Below are 25297 nucleotides of genomic sequence, written 5' to 3'. Positions count from 1 at the left end.
TTTGGGAAGTCAGACAGACAGGATACAATCACACCTTCCTCAGTCCTTGCTATTAAATTAGATTATCAGAATGGAGCACATCTGCACATTAACTTATGCCCTTAGATAGAAATGCCTAAACATTTCTATATGAAGTTATATTCGTGGATTTTATCAAGATTCAATACAAGAACTAAGGATATGGACAAAAAAAGAAGCAACAATGTAAATGTTTCAAAATCAAATCATAACAAAAGAAACATGATTTATTTCTGAGAGCTTCATATTCCAGATTTATTTATATTAGTTATTTCAGAATCAGTTTGCCCAACCAACATACACAAAATGTTGCAGAAGCTCCCTCAGCTGGTTAAGCTACAGAACTACCAAAACACATGTTGCATTAAGTTGACTGTATCATCCTCTTCAGGAATTTCTATAACTCCAGCCTGAGATCGAAGAATGGACATGATATCATTACATAATCTGTCAAAGCCATTCTGTGAGCATATATTTGCCATTTCTTGCCACCTTTCTAGGGAGCAAAATGGATCATTTACCATAAGATGTTCTATTGCATCTAGGAGAAAAAATATAATAAGTATGGCACTTATTCTTAATTAATAATCCACACTTAGCAACTGTTCAAAAATAGGAAGGGGTATTATTTAACTCAGTTACTATGATTCCTGTGCCCGAGTTTAATGTGGAGTGCTTAATCCAGCTCATTTTAATACCTTTTTCTCTTTTTTCATTAACCTTTTCAGGCCTCAATTCAACCCTCTAGCATTTCTCACATTCCCCACTCCTCCACTCACCTCCGCCTTGGTAAAGTAGCAGATACTGAAGGCTACAAGACAGGGAGCTCAGAGAGTGAATAATGTGGGCTCAGCATTATGCAGAGTCCATAAGGTACCACTAGAAACTATCAAATAACTGAGAGTAATGGGTCTACTTTGCATGACCCTTCAAACACTTTTACAAATGCCCTAGTAGTGCTCACCCAAGGCTGAAGAAACTCTTTGGCAAACCCTCCATCCTATCTCTAGATAGGGACTTCTTAATGATGGGGCTTCTATAACAAACATTTTTCTAAAGAAAATAATATTATTTCCTTTTAAAAATCCATTATAGTGACCTCCTTGGGAGATATCTATTTATGAAACTCATTTCTTATCTATTTCTTGTATTGTTTAATGATAAGTAATGAAAGTTTTTCATTTTAGAATGCTGTAATCACTATTATTTTATTCTACCCGTGATCATTATTTTTCTATCAAGTAAATATTTTAGTTGATATCTATAATGGTAATTTCAAAATTATCTTCCTCAATGTTTTCATGTAATTTACTGTTCTTTCTTTGACCCCATATGATAATTTAAAATCAAGTTGTCTGCTTAAGTTCCTATATTAAATTAGAGCAACAATTTTCAACCAGTGTACCATAAGAATTTTTTAAAACATGAAATACCTGACTCTGTAGTCAGGGGCACTAACCTGTTTTCCCTTATATTGTCAAATTTAAAAATGACAGCCAATACAACAATAGCCGTCTGGTGTGAATGAATCAAAATTATACCCTTTATTTTTTCAGATCTGCAAAAAGTATTTTTTTGGCATGCCACAGAATTTTAATAATTAGTGTATGTGTGCCATGAGATGAAAAAGGTTGAAAATTGCTGAATTAGAGAAAGGAAAGAGGAAAGATATAATTAGTTATTTTTGATCCCACTATAGAATAGCTTTAGAGTAAATATATATCATTGTTATTTACATATATATAAGAATAAAAAAATGAATTTTATACCTAAACATTTAAAATACATATAAAAATTACTCATATACACTTATACTAATATAAAGTTTTTACAGGGTTAGCAATTATAATTATTACTAGAGGCCCAGTGCATGGATTCATGCACAGATGGGGTCCCTTGGACTGGCTTGCGCATTCTTGCAATCTGGGACCCCTCAGGGGATATCAGAGAGCCAGTTTTGGCCCAATCCCCATAGGCCAGGCCGAAGGCCCCACAAATCTGTGCACCAGGCCTCTAGTATGCACATAAGATCTTTGGTTAATCTCTTCCCGCCCTCCCCCCTTCCTCCTTCCCTCTGAGATTCATCAGTCTGTTCCATGTTTCCATGCCTGTGGTTTCCACTCCTGCGTTGTCTGTCCCCTGGTCGGCTGGTCAGCTGATTGCTTAGGCATATATATATATATATATATATATATATATATATATATATATAGACTAGTGGTCTGGTGCACGAAATTTGTGCACGGCAGCCAGGGGCGGGGGGGGGGGGCGGTCCTCAGCCCAGCCTGCACCCTCTTCAATCGGGGACCCCTTGGGAGAATGTCTAAACCGGCAGTCGGACATTCCTATTGCAATATGGGACCGCTAGCTCCAAACCACTCACCTGCCTACCTGCCTGATTGCCCCTAACCCCTCTGCCTCCCTGCCTGATCGTCCCTAACCTCTCTGCCTGTCTGATCGCCTCTAACTGCCTCTGCCTGCCTGCCTGATCGCCCCTAACTGCTCTCCCCTGCCGGCTTGATCTCACCCCCAACTGCCTCTGCCTCCCTGATCACCCCCAACTGCCCTCTCCTGCTGGCCTGATCTCACCCCCAATTTCCCTCCCCTCCCAATTGCTCTCCCTCCTGCCCCCATCTCCCTCCCGCCACCCATTTCCCTCCCTGCCCCCCATTTCCCTCCCTGTCCCCAACTGCCCTCCCCTGCTGGCCTGATCTTACCCCCAACTACCCTGCCCTGCCAGACTGGTTGCCCCCAACTGCCCTCTCCTGCCGGCCTGATCTTGCCCCCAACGCCCCCCGCCCCCCCGCATCGGCCTGATCTCGCCCCCAACTGCTCTCCCCTGCCAGCCTGATCACTCCTAACTGCCTCTGCCTTCCTGATTACCCCTAATTGCCCTCCCTTGCTGGCCTGATCTCACGGCCAACTTCCCTCCCCTGCAGGCCAATTTGGTTCTGATTGGTTGGTTTCTATGCCAGTCAGCATCAAAAGCTCCACCTCCAACCAACCATTGACTCCTCACAGTTCACCCAGATTTGGTTCTGATTGGTCAGTTTCTATGCCAGTCTGCATTAAGAGCCCACCTCCTAGGCAGCCATTGGCTCCTGGCACGTCACCCAGATTTGGTTCTGATTGGTCAGTTTCTATGCCAGTCAGCATCTCTGGGCCTTATCTCCAGGCCTGATCAAAGAGGCAGGGCTGATCAGCAGCCCCCATGGAGGCCCAGAGAGAAAGAGAGAGGCAATGGCTGATCAACAGCTGCCACGGAGGCTGCGGATCAGACCCTGCCTCTCTCTCCCGGCCTCTCTCCAGGCCTGATCAGCAGCCCCCTTGGCAGTCAGTGTTGGGTCGCTGCGCCCGCATCAGCAGGAGTCAGTGATTGACTTCCGGTGTTCGGTGGAGCCTTCGGTCAGTCATTATGGACCCTGGGTTTTTATATATGATGTTCCCCTGAAGCGTCATAAAGATTCTCTCTTCATTCTAATTCCCTCAAAATATATACACTGCTGCTAACAGACTCTCATTGACATGGTGATCTCCACATTTATAAACTAAAGTTAACTGTTACCAAGAAGGAACTATTAGAAGATCGAATAACTCAAACATAATAATCTTGAACCTTTCCCTAAATAAGCCACTACTATTTCTTCTACAACATTTTACCTCTACTTACCTTTCCCACCTCTATTTATTTCATGAAGTAGTTTAATGCCAACTTTTTTCATATCTATAGAGAACAGATAAAGTATAGCAAGACAAAAAGGTAAAAATGGTGGTTTTCCATTCCATTCTTTAGTGAGACACTGAATTAATCCATAGTGGGGACATAACTTTATTAGCTGCATCAGGTCATCTGAAAGCAAAAATGAAAGAAAAAATACATATATATTTATTTATTTATAATTCTCACCCTAGGATTCCATTGTTTTTCGAGAGAGTGGAAGAGAGAGGGAAAGACAGAGAGAAATATCGATGTGAGAGAAACAGATTGATTGGTTGCCTCCTGCATGCACCCTGAGCAGGGCCCAGTTGGGGAGGAGCCTGCAACCAAGGTACATGTCCTTGACCAGAATTGAACCTGGGGACCCTTGGGTCCACAGGCTGACACTCTATCCACTGAGCCAAAAACCGGCTAGGGTTGTTTGACTATATCTTGATGCTCATATTTGGTCCAATTTCTAGTGAATATAATGCCTTTCTTTCCGTGCCTGCACAGAAAAAGAGCTTCATAATTTTTTCCCTAACAATATGAAGTATTCAGAAACTAAAAAATGCAGATTTCAAGAAGCCATTAGCTAGTTTAAGTAGCTGGAGGTTAAGCCAGATGAAGTTGCTTACAGTTGACCATTTTTTACTCCAAAAAAAGCAATTTCATATGGTTTAATCTATTGGTTAACCACTGAGGTAATTTAGGTAATCCAAAGCTACAATCGTGATTTATATTCTTAAAGTATATACTTTGTGTTAACTTCCTAAATTTTTAAAAAATATTTCTTTATTGATTTCAGAGAGGGAGGGAGAGGGAGAGAGAGAAACATCAATGATGAGACAGAATCATTGATCAGCTGCCTCCTGCATACCCCCTACTGGGGATTGAGCCTGCAAACTGGGCACATGCCCTTGACCAGAATCCAGCCTGGGACTCTGCAGTCCACAGGCCAACACCCTATCCACTGAGCCAAACCAGCTGGGGCAACTTCCTAAATTTTTTAAAGTAAAAATGTTCTTCTTGGATCGCAACACAGGAAATTTTCAGAATAATTTCTGATAGACTTTGAAGAACTATCATAAACACAATCTGAACTCTGGAAGACAATATAAAGTAACCTAGTGTTTATTACTTACTGTACTGGAAACTTATATATATTAGATCACTGCATTTAATACTTAGTATTAAGTGAGATATTATTATTCTCACATTACAAGTGAGGAAGCAGGCTTAAAGAAGTTAATTTTCCCAGGTTATACATATGGTATAAAGTAGAACAATTCATATGATCCCCAGAGTCTATGACCTTCCAATCCATAGTGCTGCTCCTCCAAAACAATAATTACATGTGTGTATGCACTGAATGTATGCAAGTATACACATACATGCACACAAACACAGAGAAATTGTAAAAGAGTAAACAAGGAATAACAGAATATAATTCTATGTCAATGCAGTTAAACAATTTTTAGAAATTCCCTAGAGATGAAAGATAAATTTATGATTTGGGTCATTCAAACTATCCTCTACTAAGGTGAAGCTATTTCTATAGCATCCCCAGCCTCCAACATTTCCTAACTCACCTGTCTTCTCCTTTTCATTCAATCAGGTATTTGAATCCCCTTCTCTATGAATTCATTAATTAATCAATATTTACTCAATTATATGCAAGATATGGTCTCCGACTAATCAGAAAGGACACAAATTCAAATCCTAAGACCTTTCCCCACTGCTTATGACACTTCAGAATCCATTTCCGTATCCCTTGGTTTGATATATTATTCATCATAATTTATCTCATGAATGTTCTGTTTTAATAAAACTCTAAGATATGGTATTTCTTTAACTCATAAATACCTAGAACAGTGGTTCTTAAAATACAGTCTAGGGCAGTGGTCGGCAAGCTCATTAGTCAACAGAGACAAATATCAACAGTACAACAATTGAAATTTCTTTTGAGAGCCAAATTTTTTAAACTTAAACTATATAGGTAGGTACACTGTTATTAACTTAATTAGGGTACTCCTAAGGCTTAGGAAGAGCCACACTCAAGGGGCCAAAGAGTAGCATGTGGCTCATGAGCCACATTTTGCCGGCCACGGGTTAAGGGTCTATAAAGTCAAACTACTTTCATGAAAATACGAACTTGCTACTTGCCATTTTGCTTGTCATTCTCTCACAAGGACACAGGGGTGCTTTCCAGAGGCTACGACATGTGATATTACAACAAACTGAATATGGGAGCAAATATGGAAACCCATATACCTTCTATTAAACCAGCCATTACAGAGATTTGCAAAACTATAAAACAATGTCACTCTTTCCATGAAACTATTTGGTGTTGGAAAGTCACTTTTCATTAAAAAGATATTTGTAATATGTAAAGATTTATTTTAAATGAATAAATTAATATTTTAAAATTTTATATTTCTCTTAAAATAAATATCAATAGATATTATCAACATAACTAAAAGCTCTTTGTGATCATCAGTGCTTTTTAAAAGTGTAGAGGAGGACTGACCCCAGAAAGCTTGAGAGCCTCACCTCAGATCTAGAATAAGCTAGTTTCCAGAGAAGTACATTTATTTGTTTAATGATAATGAAGAAGGTGAACACACAAATCATTTCAGGCTTTATTCTAGAAATTATTAGGAGGAAAAAAACCGAAATGATTCTTTACTTCTAAAACAGATACTCTATCAGCTTTACGCTTTGGGAACAAAAGACTTTTCTGGTTTTGTTTTTGTGTGTGTTTTTAATTTGTATATGTAAAGCTGATAATCTAAATCTGAGGGAGAACATTTTTCTCTGAAACCAGAAAGTATTAGCAAACTATACCTGTCCTCCGAGGCCTTGGAAAGATACCTTTGAAAGCTATAGTTGTTTCTCATTAAAAAGTAAAATGAACAAAGTAATTTTCAAACAATGTTTGTATCTTTTAAGTTTAATTTTTCTCAGGTTATTATTTTCATCTTATGATGTTATACTAAATAAATTCTGCAGATAAATATCAAGGTTCTAATTATTTAAGAGTGTTATTACTTAATTATTATACTATATTTAATTATTTTAGAGCAGTGGTTCTCAACTTGTGGGTCGCAACCCCTTTGGGGGTCAAACGACCCTTTCACAGGGGTCGCCTAAGACCATCGGAAAACACATATATAATTACATATTGTTTTTGTGATTAATCACTATGCTTTAATTATGTTCAATTTGTAACAATGAAAATACATCCTGCATATCAGATATTTACATTACGATTCATAACAGTAGCAAAATTACAGTTATGAAGTAGCAACGAAAACAATTTTATGGTTGGGGGTCACCACAACATGAGAAACTGTATTAAAGGGTCGCAGCATTAGAAAGGTTGAGAACCACTGTTCTAGAGGAACAGAATAATTATGTTCTAAGAGTAATTAAAAACCTATATTCCATGCCTGAACCCCGACTAAAATAATTCTACCTATGGAAAAATAATAATACAAAAACTGAATCTGTATACTTAATTATAAAATATATCATTGGAAAGTGTACATAAAATGAATATTGAGTAGTTTCTACTATGCCAGATTCTGTTCTGTTATTGTGTGCATATAGGCAAATTACTTACCTTTCTGTCCTTAGCCTCTCTGGACACATAGGTGTGTTTTTTTTTTCCATCTATAAAATTGGGATCATACTAAAACCTACCTCATAGCCCTGACCAGTTTGGCTCAGTGGATAGAGCGTCAGCCTGCGGACTCAAGGGTCCCAGGTTCAATTCCGGTCAAGGGCATGTACCTTGGTTGCGGGCACAGCCCCAGTAGGGAGTGTGCAGGAGGCAGCTGATCGATGTTTCTCTCTCATCGATGTTTCTAACTCTCTATCCCTCTCCCTTCCTCTTTGTAAAAGAACCAATAAAATATATATATATATATATTTTACCTTTTAAAAATGTTTTATTGATTTATCTTTTTAGAGCGAGAGAGGGAGGGAGAGAGAGAAACATTGATGATTTTTTTGTTCCATCTATTTATACATTCATTGATTGATTCCTGTGTGTGCCCTGACTAACTGGGGATCAAACCCACAACCTTGGTGTATCAGGAGGGCTCTCTAACCAATAAAATATATTTTTTTAAAAAACCTACCTCATAGAGTTAACATAAGGATTAAGTGAGATAATTCATATAAAAAGCTGAACTATTATCTATTTTACAGTAATAGTATCAGGCATGCTGCTATATAGCGAATGAAGAAATTAGTAACTTTATAAAAGAAATTCTAAGTAAAAGTCCATTTATTGTTTGAAAATTACCAGATTCAATAGCCATAAAATATCCTTTTCCTGGGAAAATGTGACCTAAAAGTGCTACATTTTATTTCATTTTGCAACTGGGGTACACAGCCTGCACACTGGGACTGCCGCTGCCAGGGATATGGGGAGATGTCAGTACTGCCTGTACATTGACATAACTGCTGAACCAGATTCATAGTAAGAGATCAGATCATTAGACTAGGGTCACCCTAAAAAGTCCACAATTCTCAGTTCACTGTCCAGTTGCAACCTAGGTGTTTCAAATTTTGAAATGAATTTTATTTCACCAATTTTTCATTTCTAATGCTTATATCATAATTCAGAACATTTATATATATAATAAGTTCAGTATTTTAATCCTTTAAGTAGTATGGTATAACATATCTGCAAAATGTATCTTTAAAACTGTCTATTTCAGGACCATCCAGTTTATTAAATGTTTATGTATTGAGAAAACATGTAATATCTTTGAAGGTCAAGCATGAAAGTTAAACAGCTTAAGCTTAACTGTTTTACTGAAAATTACAAAAGAAATCTACTAGTACTTATCATTATATGCAAAATGGACTTTATAATGTAAAGCCAAAATATTGCCTACTAACATGGGTGATCTTACAATTAAAGTCCAGAATTCAAACATATATAAATAAGTAGGCTTTATTACTTACCAGAAGTAAAGTCCTTGAGTTGTTGTATGTATTCCATGGCCTCATGAAGCTGATCCTGTTTACACAGGCAGAGAATAACTTTGTTGAACAGGTTACATTTACTGTAGATGATCTGAGCTAAAGCCAGGCACTTGGCCTTGTTATGAGTATCCTGATCTCCATAATCACAAATCACATCTCCAGCCTCCTCAGAAAATGTGAGCCTAAAGCAAGGAAATCAATAAGGCACACATTACTGAGTTCTTAATGAGAGGATAAAAATGAAGTCTTGGAAAACTCAGCACAGTAGAACTGGAATTTCTATGGTCTATAAGAATTCCAAGTTAATAGGCAATTAATGTCGGAGAAATTAAATACATCTAAAATTTAACAGCAAGAAGAAAAACAATTAGCATATATTCCTTTGGAGGAAGACATTTTGGCAAAACTGAGCTCAAGTTATTAAAAAGCCTATAAATAATGTTAAAACTCTCCTGGAAAGACTGGAGGGATTTCAAAATATAAGGTAAACAAAAATCCTGGCCACCCTCCTCCGCCTTTCCTCCGAGATTCCGCACTCTGTTCCATGCTTCCATGTCTCTTGATCCTCTCTGTTCATCAGTTTTATTAATTAGATTCCATATATGAGTGCGATCATGTGATACTTGTCTTTCTCTGACTCACTTATTTCATTTAGCATGATATTCTCCAGGTCCCTCCAAGCTATCTCAAAGGAAACTATTTAATTTTTGAGAATGAACAACTTTATTAACCAAATACCAAAATTAAGTTCAATTTTGCTTACCTTTCTTGAGTGACCCAGTGGATAACTAAATCTAAACGTTTTTCCGAAAGTCCACATTTGATTCCTTCCAGGGTTAGTTCTGCATTAATAGGACGTCTATTAGCATGACTTGTGCTAAAGATAGCCTCAAAAAATGAGAGTAATGGAAAAGGCTTTCCTCTAATTTTTCCAGCAGCTACAGAGAAAAATAGAGTTTTTAAGTGAAATACTTTAATAGTTTGCTTTGTTTTATTTCATATTATTTTCATCTCTTTGCATTTTTAAAAAAAATTTAATCTAAAATTACATATTTGTAATTTTTGTTTGTTTTTGTTGTTAATCCTCATTCAAGGACATTTTTCCATTGATTTTCAGAGAGAGTGAAAGGAAGGGGGAGAGGCAGAGAGAGGAACGTCAATGTGAGAGGAACACATCAATTGGCTGCCTCCCCCATGCACCCCGACCAGGGCCAAGGATTGGACCTGCAACTGAGGTATGTGCTATTGACTGGAATCGAACCCAGAACCCTTCAGTCTGCAGGCCAATGCTCTATCCACTGAGCCTAACCGGCTGGGGCCATATTTGTAATTTTTAACTAATGCTTATGGATTAAACCTTCTATTTTGGATAATGACTAAACATTACATGCTATGTAAAAACCAAGGCAGAGATTGGAGTGATTATAAGCCAAGGAATGCCAAACATTGTTGTCAGCCACCTAGAAACTAGGAGAAAAGCATGAAATGTAATCTCTCTCAGAGCCTCCAAAAGGAACTTTAAAAAGCTGAAAGGGTATACCACCAGCAGATCTGCACTATAAGAAATGATAAAGGTAGTCTTTCAAGGAGAAAGAAAATGATACCAGGGAGGAATACAAATCTACAAAAGGAATGAAGACCAAAAATGGTATATGCTCTGAATATAAGAATTTAGAAATATATTATTTTTATATAATATGTTAAGTTGTACAATATCACCTGAGAGTAGCATGTGATAAATATTTAATCTATAAACCCTAAAGTAACAATCAAAATAAATCAACAAAAATTTATAGCTCGTAAATCAACAAAGGAGAAAAATGAAATCATAAAAAAATTGAACTAATCCAAAAGAAGGCAGAAAAAGAGAGAGAAGGTAACAAACAAGAGTTGAGGAAAACAGCAAACAAAACTGAACCATGTCAATAATCACATTAGATATAAATGATCTAAACATTGCATTTGAAAGACAAAGATTGTCAGATTGTATAAGAAAGTAGGACCCAAGTATATGTTATCTAGAAGGCATTACTTTAAATAAAGACACAAATAAATTAAAAGTATGAAAAATATACACACTAATATTTATCAAAAGAAAGATGGATTGCCACTTCTAATCTCAAAATTTACTAGAAAACCATAGTAATTAAGATGGTATGATACTGGCATATGATGAATATCTAGAGCAATAGCATAAATTAAGAGTTCAGAAATAAACCCTGGCCAATTGACTTTTGACAAAGGGGCCAAAAAATTCAATGCATAAAGGAAAGTCTTTTTCTTAACAAATGGTGCTGGGAAAACTAGATACCCCCATCTAGAAAGGAATGCATTTGGACCCCTATGTCCCATTATACACCAAAATGAACTTATACTACATGACAGACCTAAATACATAAACTCTTAGAAGAAAACACAGGATCTTAAGTTAGGCAAGGAGTTCTTAGATACAACAGCAAAAGCACAGAAATAAAAGAAAAAATTCATAAACTGAATTTCATCAGAATTAAACATTTTTATTCTTCAAAAAATACCATCAAGAAAGTAAAAGAATAATCCACAGACTGGAAGAAAATATTTCTATATCACCTATATAAGGGAATATAGAAAGAATTCTTGCAACTCATTAATAAAAACACAAATACTGCACACTTTCCCTCCCTAACCTTTCTCCTCCCCCTCCCTCTCTTCTCCATCTTTCTCCCTTGTACTGTTACAGCTCAGGAAACTGAGTAAAAGGTAGATAGAGATAAGACTGGAGCCTAGATCTTTCGTCTCCCAGTTCAATACTCTTTCCATTCTATCATGGGGGAAAGTATAGCTGCATACATATAGAAGGTTGAGAGAGAAATGCTTACCCTTAAATTTATTCACTGTCCCAATGTTTAGAAGAATTCCTCTAGGACTTTTTGCTGCAAAACAAGCGGCCTTCTCATATTCACCAAGTGAGATTAATTCATTGAACCTACAGCCATTACATTTCATTATACATTATAAATAGTAAACAAAAAAGAAAACTGATTAGAAATCTCTAATATACACTAAACACAGTCGCATAGTAATACAGAAAAGCAATTCTAATAAATGATAACAAGATTCATTCACTCTATAAGAGGTTATTTCACTTCTTTCCCTAATATTCTATCATTTTTGTACCCTCAGAAAAAAACTCTCATCTGCCAGCTGACTATGAACCTGATCCTGTACTTTATTCCTATACTATTTTATAGCAAGCCATAGAAAATAAACAGAATTTGAGGTGAAGTTACAATGAGCTCAGATTTTTTTCTCTTATATCGTCTCCAGATTAAAGGGGGTGTCAGGGAAAAGAAGGGCAAGCTGCTTAGAGGCTCATCTAGGGGAAATATGAAATGAACATAAAGGCTGCCAAGTTGAAGATCAATAGGTACCCTTGGTATTCAGAATTTATGTTGCTCTGCAGATTCCCAATTAAATATGAGATTAACACAAGAAGAAAAGATAATAGTTCAAATAACTTAAGCCTCTACTCCTCTTCCTAGGGCAAAATATCTTCAAATCAGGCCTTACCTCGCAATTAATAAAACTATGACTAACACCCATTTACACAGTGTTGCAAATGAATGTGGAATCCCAGAGGGGAAAAATATCAAAGTAATATTAAGTAAAATACATAAAACATTTAACCTCAACAAGGTTTTTTCTCTCATATCTAGAGCTAGCAGACTTAGAGAAGCACACAGTGTAAGGAAATATAATGGGCTTTGGTGCCCCCCACCCCCACAAAATAATCTTCACTACTTATTTGTATCATATCAACATGCAAATCAACAGTTGAAAACTTTTTCACATATAAGATTAGGAACATTAAATATGTTCATTACATATGGACTTTATAGCCTATTAAGTAACCTCTTAAAGAATAAAGTCTTAAATTTCTTTAAGCCTCTAATTTACACTATAAATAATAACTTAAGTATTGGGCAAAAGTATGCCAGCCGGTGAGGCTCAGTGGTTGAGCATTGACCCAGGAACCAAGAGGTCACCAGATTGATTCCCAGTCCAGGCACATGCCCAGGTTGTGGCCTCAACCCCCGGTCACCCGTGGGGGGCATATGAAGGGATGTTCCTTTCTCATCGATGTTTCTATCTCTTTATCCTTCTCCCTTACCTTCTCCCTAAAAATTAATAAAAACATATTTAGGAAAATATTTTTAATATCAAGTTGATGATGAGGGAATGCAAGAAAAGTATAAATAAAACTTAAATCAACACTACAAACCACCTATATTCTCTGAAATATTTCCTAGACTACTAATCTAGTATTTTTAAAAATATATTTTTATTGATTTCAGAGAGGAAGGGAAAGGGAGAGAGAGATAGAAACTTCAATGATGAGAGAGAACCATCGATTGGCTGCTTCCTGCATGCCCCACACTGAGGATCAAGCACGCAACCTGGGCATATGCCCTGACCAGGAATCGAACTGTGACCTCCTGGTTCATAGGTCAACGCTCAACCACTGAGCCACGCTGGCGGGGCCCAATCTAGTATTTTATCACAGAGAATTATCATTTAAAATTCTACCTTATTTTCTAATTGTCTATTAGAATTAAAAAAAAAATTGCAATGTCTAGACCATGCATGCAGAAGAAATGAAACAGTTATTCCACTTCAATTTACAATGGCCCAATGTTATTTTATCCCATGCATATAACTGCTCAGATCATTGAAAAGACTATGACAACAAATAAATGGGAAGTACTAGGGTAAAATTTTAAAGATACAAAAGCTAGAGACTATAGCTCATCAAGATGCTAAATAAATGCTAAACATTTAATTAATTAATATTAAAGATGTATTTAATAATTATTTAAATACATATTAAATGATTGCAATATTATTTCAACAAGGAAAATCCAAGCTTTTAAAATATTTGCCTTTCAATGTAGGAAAGCAAAATTTCAGCTTCGTTTGCCTTGCCTGGATCATCTTCCAATAGCTCTTCAATAAAGCTTTGGTTACCTATAAATATCGAAAGATCCACCAGATGATATTTAAGGTTATACATTAATAGAAAATATTAAGCATGCAGATATTTAATACAACCACTTAATGCTACAGTTTCTAATAGCATCAACCTCTTCTAAACTGAGTGCCTCCCTTTCCTTTTTTCTTATTTTAAGGTACATTTTCAGGTATTATATCTTTGGTTCACCAAGTCTACTCTTTACCAATTATCTGTCAGCTATTGAAGGAAGAAGCCCATAGGATAACAGAGACCTAACCAAAATAAGTACATTTTTGCTTCCTTAAACTCTATCTAGGAAAATTCCCACTCATTAGCTTTCTGTGCATTGGGGGAAGAAGTAATGTTTTCCATTATTTGTATTAATTAAATATATCAATAAACTACCATGTAAATCTTGGATTTGCTCAATTTGCTTCACGAAGTCTTCAAATGAACTGCTCTTATCAGATTTTACCCATGAAGTAAGTGCATATGAAATAATCTGCAGTCTTCGATGACTATAAAGATAAAAACATCAACAACAGACTGAATCTAAAATCAAAATGTAATATTAGAATAAACACATATAAAAGCTTCAAACTTTAAAAATAATCAACTTGCATACCGAAACTCTAATTCTTTGTTCAGACTTTCAGCTACATTTTGCCGTTTTACTATCACAATCATTTCCTCCTCTAAATCTGCCTTCCTCTGAAATGGGACATATTTTTTTGACATCAGTTGTTTAATTTTTGCATATTTATCTTCCAGATGTTTCAGGTATTTATTGAGAGCATCTAAATTGAAGGATTCTTCGAGAATCATGCCTATGGGAAAAGGGAACAAATCAAACCAGCCAAGACATGGGTGGGACTCTTGTGCAAAAATGTAAAATATGTCAGTGAGTTCTCTATGTCAGGAAATGACTAAGAAATGGTAGCATGAATTTTTCATTTACTGAACATAATTGGAATTAGCATACAATTTTTAAATGGCTAGCAGTTTTTAAACATACCAGTGAATATTCTAGAAAGACTTTAGCATCATTTGTTGTTGTTGTTAATCCTCACCGGAGGATATTTTTCCATTGGTTTTTAGGGAGAGGGAGAGAGAGGGAAAGACAGAGAGAAACATCGATGTGAGAGAAACACATCAATTGGTTGCCTCTTGCACCTGCAGGAGCCCGAACCAAGGGCCCAGGCTGGGGAGGAGCCTGCAACCGAGGTAGGTGCCCTTGACCAGAATCAAACTCAGGACCCTTTGGTCCACAGGCCGACATTCTATCCACTGAGCCAACCCAGCTAGGGCCACACTTTAGCATTTTAAGAAAGAATTTTTGAACGACCTCATCACCATACCCTGCAAACCCCTAAATATTACTGTTACTCAATAACACTAAGAGCTTCTGCCTAACAACTCAGGATTTCTGACCAGTAATTTCTCTCTAACCAAGTCTTCCATTAAACTATTCCTGCTAACCCCAGGGTAATGTTTATTCTCTGCAATGAAAAGCTTATAAATCCCAGACATATCTCAGTCCTCTCTCCCTCTCAAATTGCCCCTTTTACTCATTATTCATCACACACACACACGCACACGCACACGCACACGCACACGCCAAATGATTTCCCTTCTCATTCAGGCTAATTGTTGCCTTTAAAGGTATATCTCAAAATTCTCTTCCAGAAACCCTTTTGGATTAATCCTACTCAATTTTGATCATTACCCTACCCTGAATTCTCTAGGCATTTAATCAATTTATCTGTTATTCTGTACTTATTCATATGTATCTTATTTATGTTTTGTTAGTTATAATTTTACATTTGAAAGGAAGTCTAGCCCCTACCTCCACCTAACACAGGCTGACTGATCATTCAACCTCAGTTGAAATCCTCTGGTGTGGAATAGCTTATTATTTCAAGACATAGCTTCTTCCACTGAATCCAAATCCTACTTCCTAAAATTTCCACCTATTGATTCTGCTTTTGGCTAAACACTAGTTGACATCCATAAAAGTTTTGAATACAGTTATCTATTCTCAAAGCCGTCCTTGTCCCCAGGGTGAATATTTATAATTCCTCTATATTCATCATATAAAGCTCTCAGCTTCCTGAATAAATTCCAGGAGGCAGAATGCTACTTGCACTTCCCCAGATACACTTGTCCTCACTTTTGTCTCCGTTAGTTGTTCATTTACCCAGCCAAAAAAAGTTTCCTGAGCCTGTTTGAGAAAACCTCCCGATTAAATATTAGGGAAAAAAAATCAAGGATACACTACAATTTCTCAAAATGTGGCTTAGCTGAAGATGAGGAACCAGTGAATGCTGACATAAATATGAATCAACAATATTCACAGAACCTAATACACGACAGTTTTTTCATGTATTATACCATGGGTTCTCAAACTCTAGAGTACATCAGACTAACCTGAGAACTTGTTAAAACACTGATTGTTGGGCTCTACCCCCACCTCACCCCAGTTCCATGCCCAGAATTCTGACACAGTAAGTCTGCACTGGGGTCAAAGAATTTGCATTTCTAACAGGTTCCCAGTTAATGCCGATATTGACCAGGAACCACAATTTAATATTCTGTATATAGTCCAGTCAGTCTGGAACTCTTTTAATCTTTTAGGGTTTTCTCATTCTCTTGTTTCTTTTTTTGGGGGGGGGGGTAGGGTCTGAGGCTCATTTTATTTATTTATTTCAATTAAATCTTTATTGTTCAGATTATTACATTTGTTCCTCTTTTTCCCCCCCATAACTCCCCTCCTCCCAGTTCCCACCCCACCCTCCGCCCTCACTCCCCACCCACTGTCCTCATCCATAGGTGCACGATTTTTGTCCAGTCTCTTCCCACATCCCCCACACCCCTTTCCCCCCCAAGAATAGTCAGTCCACTCGCTTTCTATGCCCCTGATTCTATTATAATCACCAGTTCATTCTGTTCATCAGATTATTTATTCACTTGATTTTCAGATTCACTTGTTGATAGATGTGTATTTGTTGTTCATAATTTGTATCTTTATCTTTTTCTTCTTCTTCCTCTTCTTAAAGGATACCTTTCAGCATTTCATATAATACTGGTTTGGTGGTGATGAACTCCTTTAGCTTTTCCTTATCTGTGAAGCTCTTTATCTGACCTTCAATTCTGAATGATAGCTTTGCTGGATAAAGTAATCTTGGTTGTAGGTTCTTGGTATTCAACACTTTGAATATTTCTTGCCACTCCCTTCTGGCCTGCAAAGTTTCTGTTGAGAAATCAGCTGACAATCATATGGGTATTCCCTTGTAGCTGAGTTTCTTTCTCTTGCTGCTTTTAAGATTCTCTCTTTGTCTTTTGCTCTTGGCATTTTAATTATGTGTCTTGGTGTGGTCCTCTTTGGATTCCTTTTGTTTGGGGTTCTCTGCGCTTCCTGGACTTGTAAGTCTTTTCTTTCACCAGGTAGGGGAAGTTTTCTGTCATGATTTCTTCAAATAGGTTTTCAGTATCTTGCTCTCTCTCATCTTCTGGCACCCCTATAATTCGGATGTTGGTACACTTGAAGCTGTCCCAGGGGCTCCTTACACTACCTTCGTATTTTTGGATTCTTTTTTCATTTTGCTTTTCCGGTTGGGTGTTTTTTGCTTTTTCGCATTTCAAATCTTTGACTTGATTCTTGCGATCCTCTGGTCTGCTATTGGGAGTCTGTATAATATTAATTCAGTCAGTGTATGCTTAATTTCTAGTTGGTCCTTTATCACAACATCGAGGGTCTCACTAGATTTCTTGAGGATCTCACTACATTTATCGGCAGTTTCTAGAAAGTTCTTGAAAAACCTTAAAAGTGTGGTTTTGAACTCTATATCCAGTAGTTTGCTTTCCTCCATTTCTGTCATTTGTGTCCTGTTTCATTGTCTCAGCATTTTTTATGCTTCGCTGTGTCGATAGAGTTCCTTTCTTGCTAAGTGTCCTATAGGGCCCAGTGGCTCAGCCTCCCCAATTACCTGAGGTAGACACTATTGGTGCACCCCCTTGTGGGCTTTGTGCATAGTCTTGTTGTAGTTAAGCCTTGATTGTTGTAGGTAACACTGGGAGGATTTGACCTCCAGGCCAATTGGCTGTGAGAATCAGCTGTGTCTAAGGTGGGAGAATTTCTGTGCTGAAGACACCCTCATGGGGCAAGACTTGCTTCAGTGGGGCTTTGGTGCTCACTGAGTGTGTCCCTTATGGATCTGCGGAGTTATAATTGGATGGTCCCACTCTGACCACTGGGTGCACTCGCTCTTGGATCTAAGGAGGAGCTAATCTAGCCTCTGCCTGAGGCTACCCTGCAGAAGCCAGCTGTAAAGCAATGCAAGTTGCCCTGGGGCCTTGGGCAGCTGCAGTTTGTTAAGTAATTTTCAGATTACAAAGGGCTGGGCCTTTCATATGCAAAAGCCTCCATGCACGGCTTGGGCGGGGCGGAGCCCCAGGGGATCAACTGGGCGGGGCGGGCGGAGGGAGCAGTATGGCTGCTCTCAGTCCTGTCCTCAGAGGGCCCGGCAATCGCTGTGTGTGCCTCCAAGAGAAAGCTGCCCTTGAGTTCCGACCGATGCCAGATAGTCCCGTTTCTCCCATATGAGTCTGGGTCCCCAGAGACTCACCCGGAACTGGAGCTCAGAGCCTGAGACTCCCTCCCGATTGAAAAAGACAATCGTGCCCTCAGCCGCCAGCCCTCTCCACATGCACCTCCGCACCTTTGTATTTTACTTCCGCACCACACCTCCTCTAAGTCTTAGTATGCTTGTCTCTTTCCTTCTAGTTGTAGAATTTCCACTCAGCCAGCCTTCCTGTGGTTCTGGATGATGTCTGTTCCGTCTTTTAGTTGTATTTTTTAAGTGGTTGTGTGAGGCAGCAATCTCCGGTGTTTACCTATGCTGCCATCTTGGTTTTTTTTCCTGAGGCTCATTTTAATAAATTAAGAAGTGCATGTTGAACAGAGCCACCTCTGAAAGCCATTGGTGATAGATTAGGAAGATGGGAGAAAGCAAAGTGGGGAAACTTCTGGGATTGGATGAAAAGTAAAATGTCATTCTCTTGTTTTTATCTAGAGTCCTGGCTAAAGTTGTTTGTAAAGGATGGATAAAGTCCTGTTGTACTCGGAAGATCTATACATGGCACATAAATATTAACTTGTGTAATAGGTAATTAGAATTTCTTTCAAATATTTTACACAAAATATAGTACCTGGAATAGGTTTTGAAGGATCTTTGAAGAAAGGAAAATGTTTTAGTTCTTCCACATCATACTCTGCCCTAAGTTGTTTTATTTTGTCTATTTGCAATTGAATATTTGAGGAGTTATTTTCAATAACCTTCATTCTGGAAAACAAAAAGGCATTCTTATGTTACTTTCAACTAACTTAATTATTTAATCATAAGATTTCTAATAAAACAGGTTAAATCATTATTTTATTTTGCCTAATTGTCATTTTGAACCATTATGGATTTAGGTGGAAGTTTACAAAACAGTGCCCCATAAAAAGTGTACTAACCTCATAGTGAGGAACAATTTTCTTTCAGAGCAGCAATACTATGACTCACAACCTTATTGGAAACTTGTAATGTTAAACATAATAGTCTGGCCACAAAGCACTATCTATTCCCTTTAGTTGAAAATTACCTTTGCATTGAAAATTCATTTTTCAAAGTAATTATCCATTTCTTAGGGCTGTCATAGCAAATTACCACAAACTTGGTGGCTTAAAACAACAGACATTTATTTTCTCTCTGTCCTGGAGACCAGCAAAATCAGTATCCCTGGGCCAAAACCAGAGTGCTGTCGGGCCCATGCTTCCTCTAGCCAGGGGTGGGCAAACTTTTTGACTCGAGGGCCACAGTGGGTTCTTAAACTGGACGGGAGGGCCGGAACAAAAGCATGGATGGAGTGTTTGTGTGAACTAATATAAATTCAAAGTAAACATCATTACATAAAAGGGTACGGTCTTTTTTTTCTTTAGTTTTATTCATTTCAAACGGGCCGGATCCGGCCCGCAGACCATAGTTTGCCCACGGCTTCTCTAGACCAGCTAGGGGAGACTCTGCTGCTGGCCTTTTCCAGCTGCCTTCGTGGCTGCATCACTTCAATCTCTGGCTTCCTGGTGGCATTCCCTTCTCCCCTTCTGTCTTTGTCAACACTTCCTCTGCCCTTCTCTTATAAGGACACTTGTGATTGAGATTAGGAAATTTGTGACACTTGTAACACCCACCTTGAAAATCTGAGATAATCTCCCTATTTCCAGATCTTTAATGTAATCACATCTGCAAAGACCCCTTTCCCAAATAAGTAACATTTCCAGGTTCTCAGGATGAGGACCTGCTATCTTTGGGAGCCATTATTCAGCCTACTGTAGTAATTCTGATCCTAGAGCTGGAGGAATGAAAGCACTCCTCTGAGAGAAAACTGAGTTCCTCCTGCAATGGGGATCTTAAAGACCAAGAAGAAGATACAAACTTCTTTCAAGCATTATTTGAAGTTTACTTCCTAACTTATCACTGATATGTGGCCCAGGGAGAAAATAACAGATTAAAATAAATTAGATACATAAACGTCACAATGGTTTTGGCAAATTAATAACAAGTTTGTCAGTAGATAAGGGCTGTCTGCATCTGATTATTACAGAGCTCTTGGTAAGTACAAATTGCTCGAAACAACAGCTTACAGTATTTATGAAAGAGGGACTGTGAAAATAAAATTTCTTTTGGCTTTCATCCAAATAAACTTATGCTTGTGAAAGAAAGCAATGTTAAAATTGACTCTCTGCCCTGGCTGGCATGGCTTAGTTGGTTGGAGCGTTATCCATGTACCAGAAGGTGGTGGGGTTGATTCCTGGTCAGGGCACACACCCAGGTTGTGGGTTCACGCCCAAGTCAGAGTAGGGTGCGTATGGGAGGCAACTGGTCCATGTTTGTTTCTTGCATGGATGTCTGTCTCTCTCTCTCTCCTTTCTTCCTTTCTCTGAGAATTTAAAAAAAAAAAAAAAAAAAGTCAATAGTCTTTCAAAAGAATTGAAAGCAGGGACTCGAAGAGAATGAATGTTCTTAGTGACACTATTTACAACAGCCAAAGGTGGAAACAACCCAACTATTCATCAATAGATAAGTAAACAAAATATGGTATATACATACAACGGAGTATTATTCAGCCAGAAAATGGAATGAAGTCCCAATATATGCCACAACACATTCAGAAGTATCTAATTATTGTCGCTTTCTGTAGCTACTTTACAATCTCTTTATCATTGACAATTTCACTACAATAAACCTTGCTGAAGATTATTTACTTGGGATTCTTTGGGCCTCATATCTGTGAATTGCTATCTTTCACCAGTTCTGGAAAATTCTTCACCTTTATATCTTCAAATATTGTCCCTATACCATATTATCTCCTTAGAGTTTTGATTAAACATAATATGGCTTTTTCATAGCTTTTTAAATAATAGCTTTATTTAGATAGAGTTCATATACCTTAAAATTAACCCCTGTAAGGTGTACAATTCAGTGGATTTTAGTATATTCAGAGTTGTGCAACCACTACCATTTCTAGTTCCAGAACGTTTCATCCAGAACAATCCCTGTTCCCATCAGCAGTCTGCTGAGCAGAAAGTAAGTTTCCATGCAACCCCAAGGCTGGGACAGTTCGCCTTTGGTTCATGCTACAAGGTTGTAGCCCTTTATTCTCCCAGCTTTACAAGGGGAGGATTTCCCAGAAGATTGAACCCCTTGGGCAGCAGTTCCGAGGCTCTGTCTTTTGTGCCAGTGCCACACTAAAAACTGAAGCTTATGATCACTACTTTAATAAATGCTCTCAGGGCCATAGAATCATTTGTGCTCCTTTTATCTTTTGTCTTCTGTTCTGATTTTGCCCTGATGATCTCTTACTATCTTGTCAGCTTCCTGTTGCTTTTGGTAAGATTTTTAAAAATTACTTTATGCAGCATTTTTCTCCAATAGAAGATCCACATCTAGCCAGCCATATTGCCAGGTCAAACTTTGCATAATTTTCCAAGTTGCTTGAAATTATCTATAAAAATAATGTGCCCATAATTTTCCAAATGGAAGAAACATTGGAAATATGAGACTATGCAACAAGAGTGGGCATCTTATCCTCTCCTAGTAGGCTACTTACCTTTGTGCATACAGAATTAAGTGCTCTAATTCAGATGGTAATCATGAAATTGTACTACCAAATTTTCCATGCAGGAAATTACTGGAAGCAACTAACTGCATCCCTCATTTTGTGATACTACAACGTGCCTCAATGATCCTGATATAAAATTCTCAAACAAGAGTTTTAAGTAAAAAATAGTTACTTCAAGTTGGTAGGAAGGGGAACATGGAAACATGACTTTAAAATAAAATAACAAAAAAGACTGATAACCACTGGTTATAGTTACACTAGTTAGTTAATATAACCAAGTAACAATGATCACCTTTTGGGCTACTTGCTAATATACTTACTTTTCTTCAAGTTGGATTATTCTTTTCCTGTGATACACGAATGTTGTGGGCTCTGCTGCAAAAACTTTAAGTCTTCCATGAAGATAAAATGCAATTCTTTGGTCTCTTTTTATTGTATCAATGATGGCATCATATTCTTTTTTGATTGAAGTAAGAATGGATTTGTATGCAGTGACATATTCTATTACCTGAAATATGATTTTTCTGCCTATAGTTTTGAATTTTTTTCTGGTACACCATGGATCAAAAGCCTTTCAAAGAGCATTATAGATTATTTTTTAAATAAAACATGATGAGGAATTAGAAGTCTCAAATGTCACTGGGTATTAAAGAATATTTCCTGAATATGTGCTCTTTGTAAATTATTACAGTCCTGTGAGCTTAAATATGAGAGAAAAAATATCATATTTTTCTCTACTTGGTATGAACACATACATTATATAGTATCAGTTAAAACCAATACCAGGCCTAATACTGCATTCCTATTCCCAAGATATCAAGTAAAACTGTAGGAAATCCCTCATCACTATCTACTCATGGCTTCCAATGGTGTGAAAGTACAGAATATCTTTGGAAGGATAAAGGATAACAGAAGAAAATAGAAAACAGTGGATGCCTGAAGAAAAGGAAAGGGAAAGAGAACAAGCTGACCTTTAGTTGTATACTCTTCTTTATTGGTTCTTTTTATTTATGTATGTATGTATTTACTTATTTATTTGCTAATCTTGTGTATACAATACCCATGCAAAAACAAATAAACATTTAAAATAATTTAAAATTTACAGTTTTCAAATTGTGCTCACAAGGATTTCAGAAGGGACCGATATATAAAGAGAACAGAGGTGATCAGTCCATAATTTTCTCTGAAAGCCACAATTATGCATTCTACTCCTGCCACATCTCTAGTCTCTGGTATCCCCTACTAGTTCTCTGTTAGCTAGATAATATCTAGAAAAAATTATCCAGGAAGACATCTGGTCTCTCAAGAAATGGTATGAGATTAATTCATCAATGACAAGTACCAGGAGAGGATATCTGAGTGGGAGATACTGGGCGTCTTTTTTACATGACTATACTACCTATCAACCCAATTAGGAGGACTGCCACCCAAGAACGCATAATAAAATAGGAGCCATGATTCTGTGGTCTTTCAAATTAAGCACCCTGCTGTTCCTGGCCATCGTCCACTCCACACACCTATGGGGTGTGCTACAACAATCCAAGACAACTTGGATGCATTACTGGATAGAAAATAGACTTGTAGTGATACACTGATCAGCTCCCATATCTGTCTTCTAGAAGAAATAGATATCAGGAGAACACTCATAGGAACTTTGGAGAATGCATACTAGTAGATATTGCATTAAAAGAAAGAAGACAGACTGGCAGGCCACAGGTAGAATAGTTTTGCTTGACCCACAAAATATTAGTAAATTTTGTAATTAGTAAAATTTAGTAAATTTCACCTGAAAACCATATTTCCAGCTTCTCTTGAAAACTATGAAAAATCTACATACTTGGAACCACCATTCCTTAATGGCAACAAACAGCAAGAGCTTTAGACTGAATTCTTCATTTTAGACTGGTTCTTCATTTTACCAGTCTCCATGATTCCTCATTCTCTTACAGCCTCATGCCCTAGCTGGTTTGGCCCAATGGATAGAGCGCTGGCCTGTGGAATGAAGGGTCCCAGGTTCAATTCTGGTCAAGGGCTCATGCCTGGGTTTCGGCTCGATCCCCAGTAGGGGGCATTCAGGCGGCAGCTGATCAATGATTCTCTCCCATCATTGATGTTTCTCTCCCTCTCCCTTCCTCTCTGAAATCAATCAAAATATATTTAAAAACAAAAAGAAAAATGGGTATTGCTAAAACCTTGCAAAACAAAATCAAATGTTATATAAGCCACAACATTTTCTAATCTCATCTCCATATTTCCCTCAATTCAATATGCTAGGTCAGCAATTTCAACCGGTGTGCCACAAGAATTTTTAAAACATGCATACTGACCTCTTTCCCTCAAAAAAAAAAAAAAAAAGACAGCACCCAACACAATAGCCATCCAGTGTGAATAAGTCAAAATTATACCTTTTTTGTTGTTGTTAGATCAGCAAAAAATATATTATTTGGTGTGCTGCAGAATTTTAGTAATTAATTTATGTGTGCTGTGTGATGAGAAAAGTTGAAAATCGCTGTGGTAGATCAAATCTAGACCAAGACTTTAATGATACCACACATAAACCCAAAACAAGGTCCCTGCTTACAGCCCAATCTCTCACAAATCAGTTAACACTTTCAGATGGAGGGTCAAAATGTTAGAGGGCACTGCTAGGTGTTGCTCAAAAACTGATAAAAATGTTAAAACTGATAGCTTGCACTTAACCCAAAACAGTTGAAACATTCATCAACTGTCTAGTAATAAGTGCAGTATTGCATTTTCTCCCTTCTCCCCTTTCGAACAAAAGAGGTGAACTTTTCAAAACTGATAGATGTAGTTAAACAAGCAGTGGTGTTACTAAAACAGGAGTATTAGTCATCAAGAAAGACCATTTCTGCCTGGCCAGCAGAGCTCAGAGGTTTGAGTGCCGACTTGTGAACCAGGAGGTCACGGTTCAATTCCCGATCGGGGCACATGCCTGGGTTTTGGGCTCAATCTGTGTGAGGTGTGCAGAAGGCAGCTGATCGATGATTCTCTCTCATTATTGATGATTCTATCTCTCCCTCTCCCTTCCTCTCTAAAAGCAATACAAATATTAAAAAAGAAAAGAAAAGAAAGACCATTTCTTCCCCATGAAAATCCATTGTCTTAAAAGCATTGATACCTTATCAAAAACGTTTCGGTATATGATGTAATATTCATCAGCAGGTCCTTCCTCATTGCAGCCCACTCTTTTAGTTTCTGTAATTATGTATCTTTGCATACTTTCCAAAAATTCCTTATCACATCTACTAATGATAGGAGGGATAATTGTATGTTTATTTATTCCTTGAACCGACATGGCATAATCTGCAATACTTATTCAACAGAGAAAAGTTAACTCTTGACTTGCTTTTGCAACAAAGCCAAAACTTTTGATAGGCCTGAAAGAAAAAAAGACCATCAATTAATTTAAA

The 25297-nt window shown here is 37.6% G+C and overlaps 1 protein-coding gene across 2 annotated transcripts; it reads right to left on the bottom strand.

Moving 5' to 3' along the window:
• Positions 1-214: 214 nt before the first annotated feature.
• CLHC1 (clathrin heavy chain linker domain containing 1) lies at positions 215-25182 on the bottom strand (the record flags this gene model as incomplete). Of its 2 annotated transcripts, XM_081101303.1 has the most annotated exons (11): positions 215-559; positions 3689-3868; positions 8696-8898; positions 9480-9654; positions 11575-11681; positions 13636-13720; positions 14112-14224; positions 14332-14533; positions 18915-19048; positions 22187-22374; positions 25006-25182. In XM_081101303.1, the coding sequence occupies 11 exons, from the start codon at positions 25180-25182 to the stop codon at positions 363-365; spliced, it is 1761 nt and encodes a 586-aa protein (XP_080957429.1). In that variant the 3' UTR covers positions 215-362. The 2 variants fall into 2 exon arrangements, with proteins under 2 accessions (XP_080957429.1, XP_080957430.1); XM_081101304.1 differs by lacking the exons at positions 13636-13720; positions 14112-14224.
• Between the last annotated feature and the right edge of the window lie 115 nt (positions 25183-25297).

Source organism: Myotis nattereri (genome assembly GCF_964212035.1).
Source record: "Myotis nattereri genome assembly, chromosome: 10".
In the NCBI taxonomy this organism is placed as follows: domain Eukaryota; kingdom Metazoa; phylum Chordata; class Mammalia; order Chiroptera; family Vespertilionidae; genus Myotis; species Myotis nattereri.
Note: the sequence above shows the minus strand (reverse complement) of the source record. Positions and strands in the feature narration are given on the sequence as shown.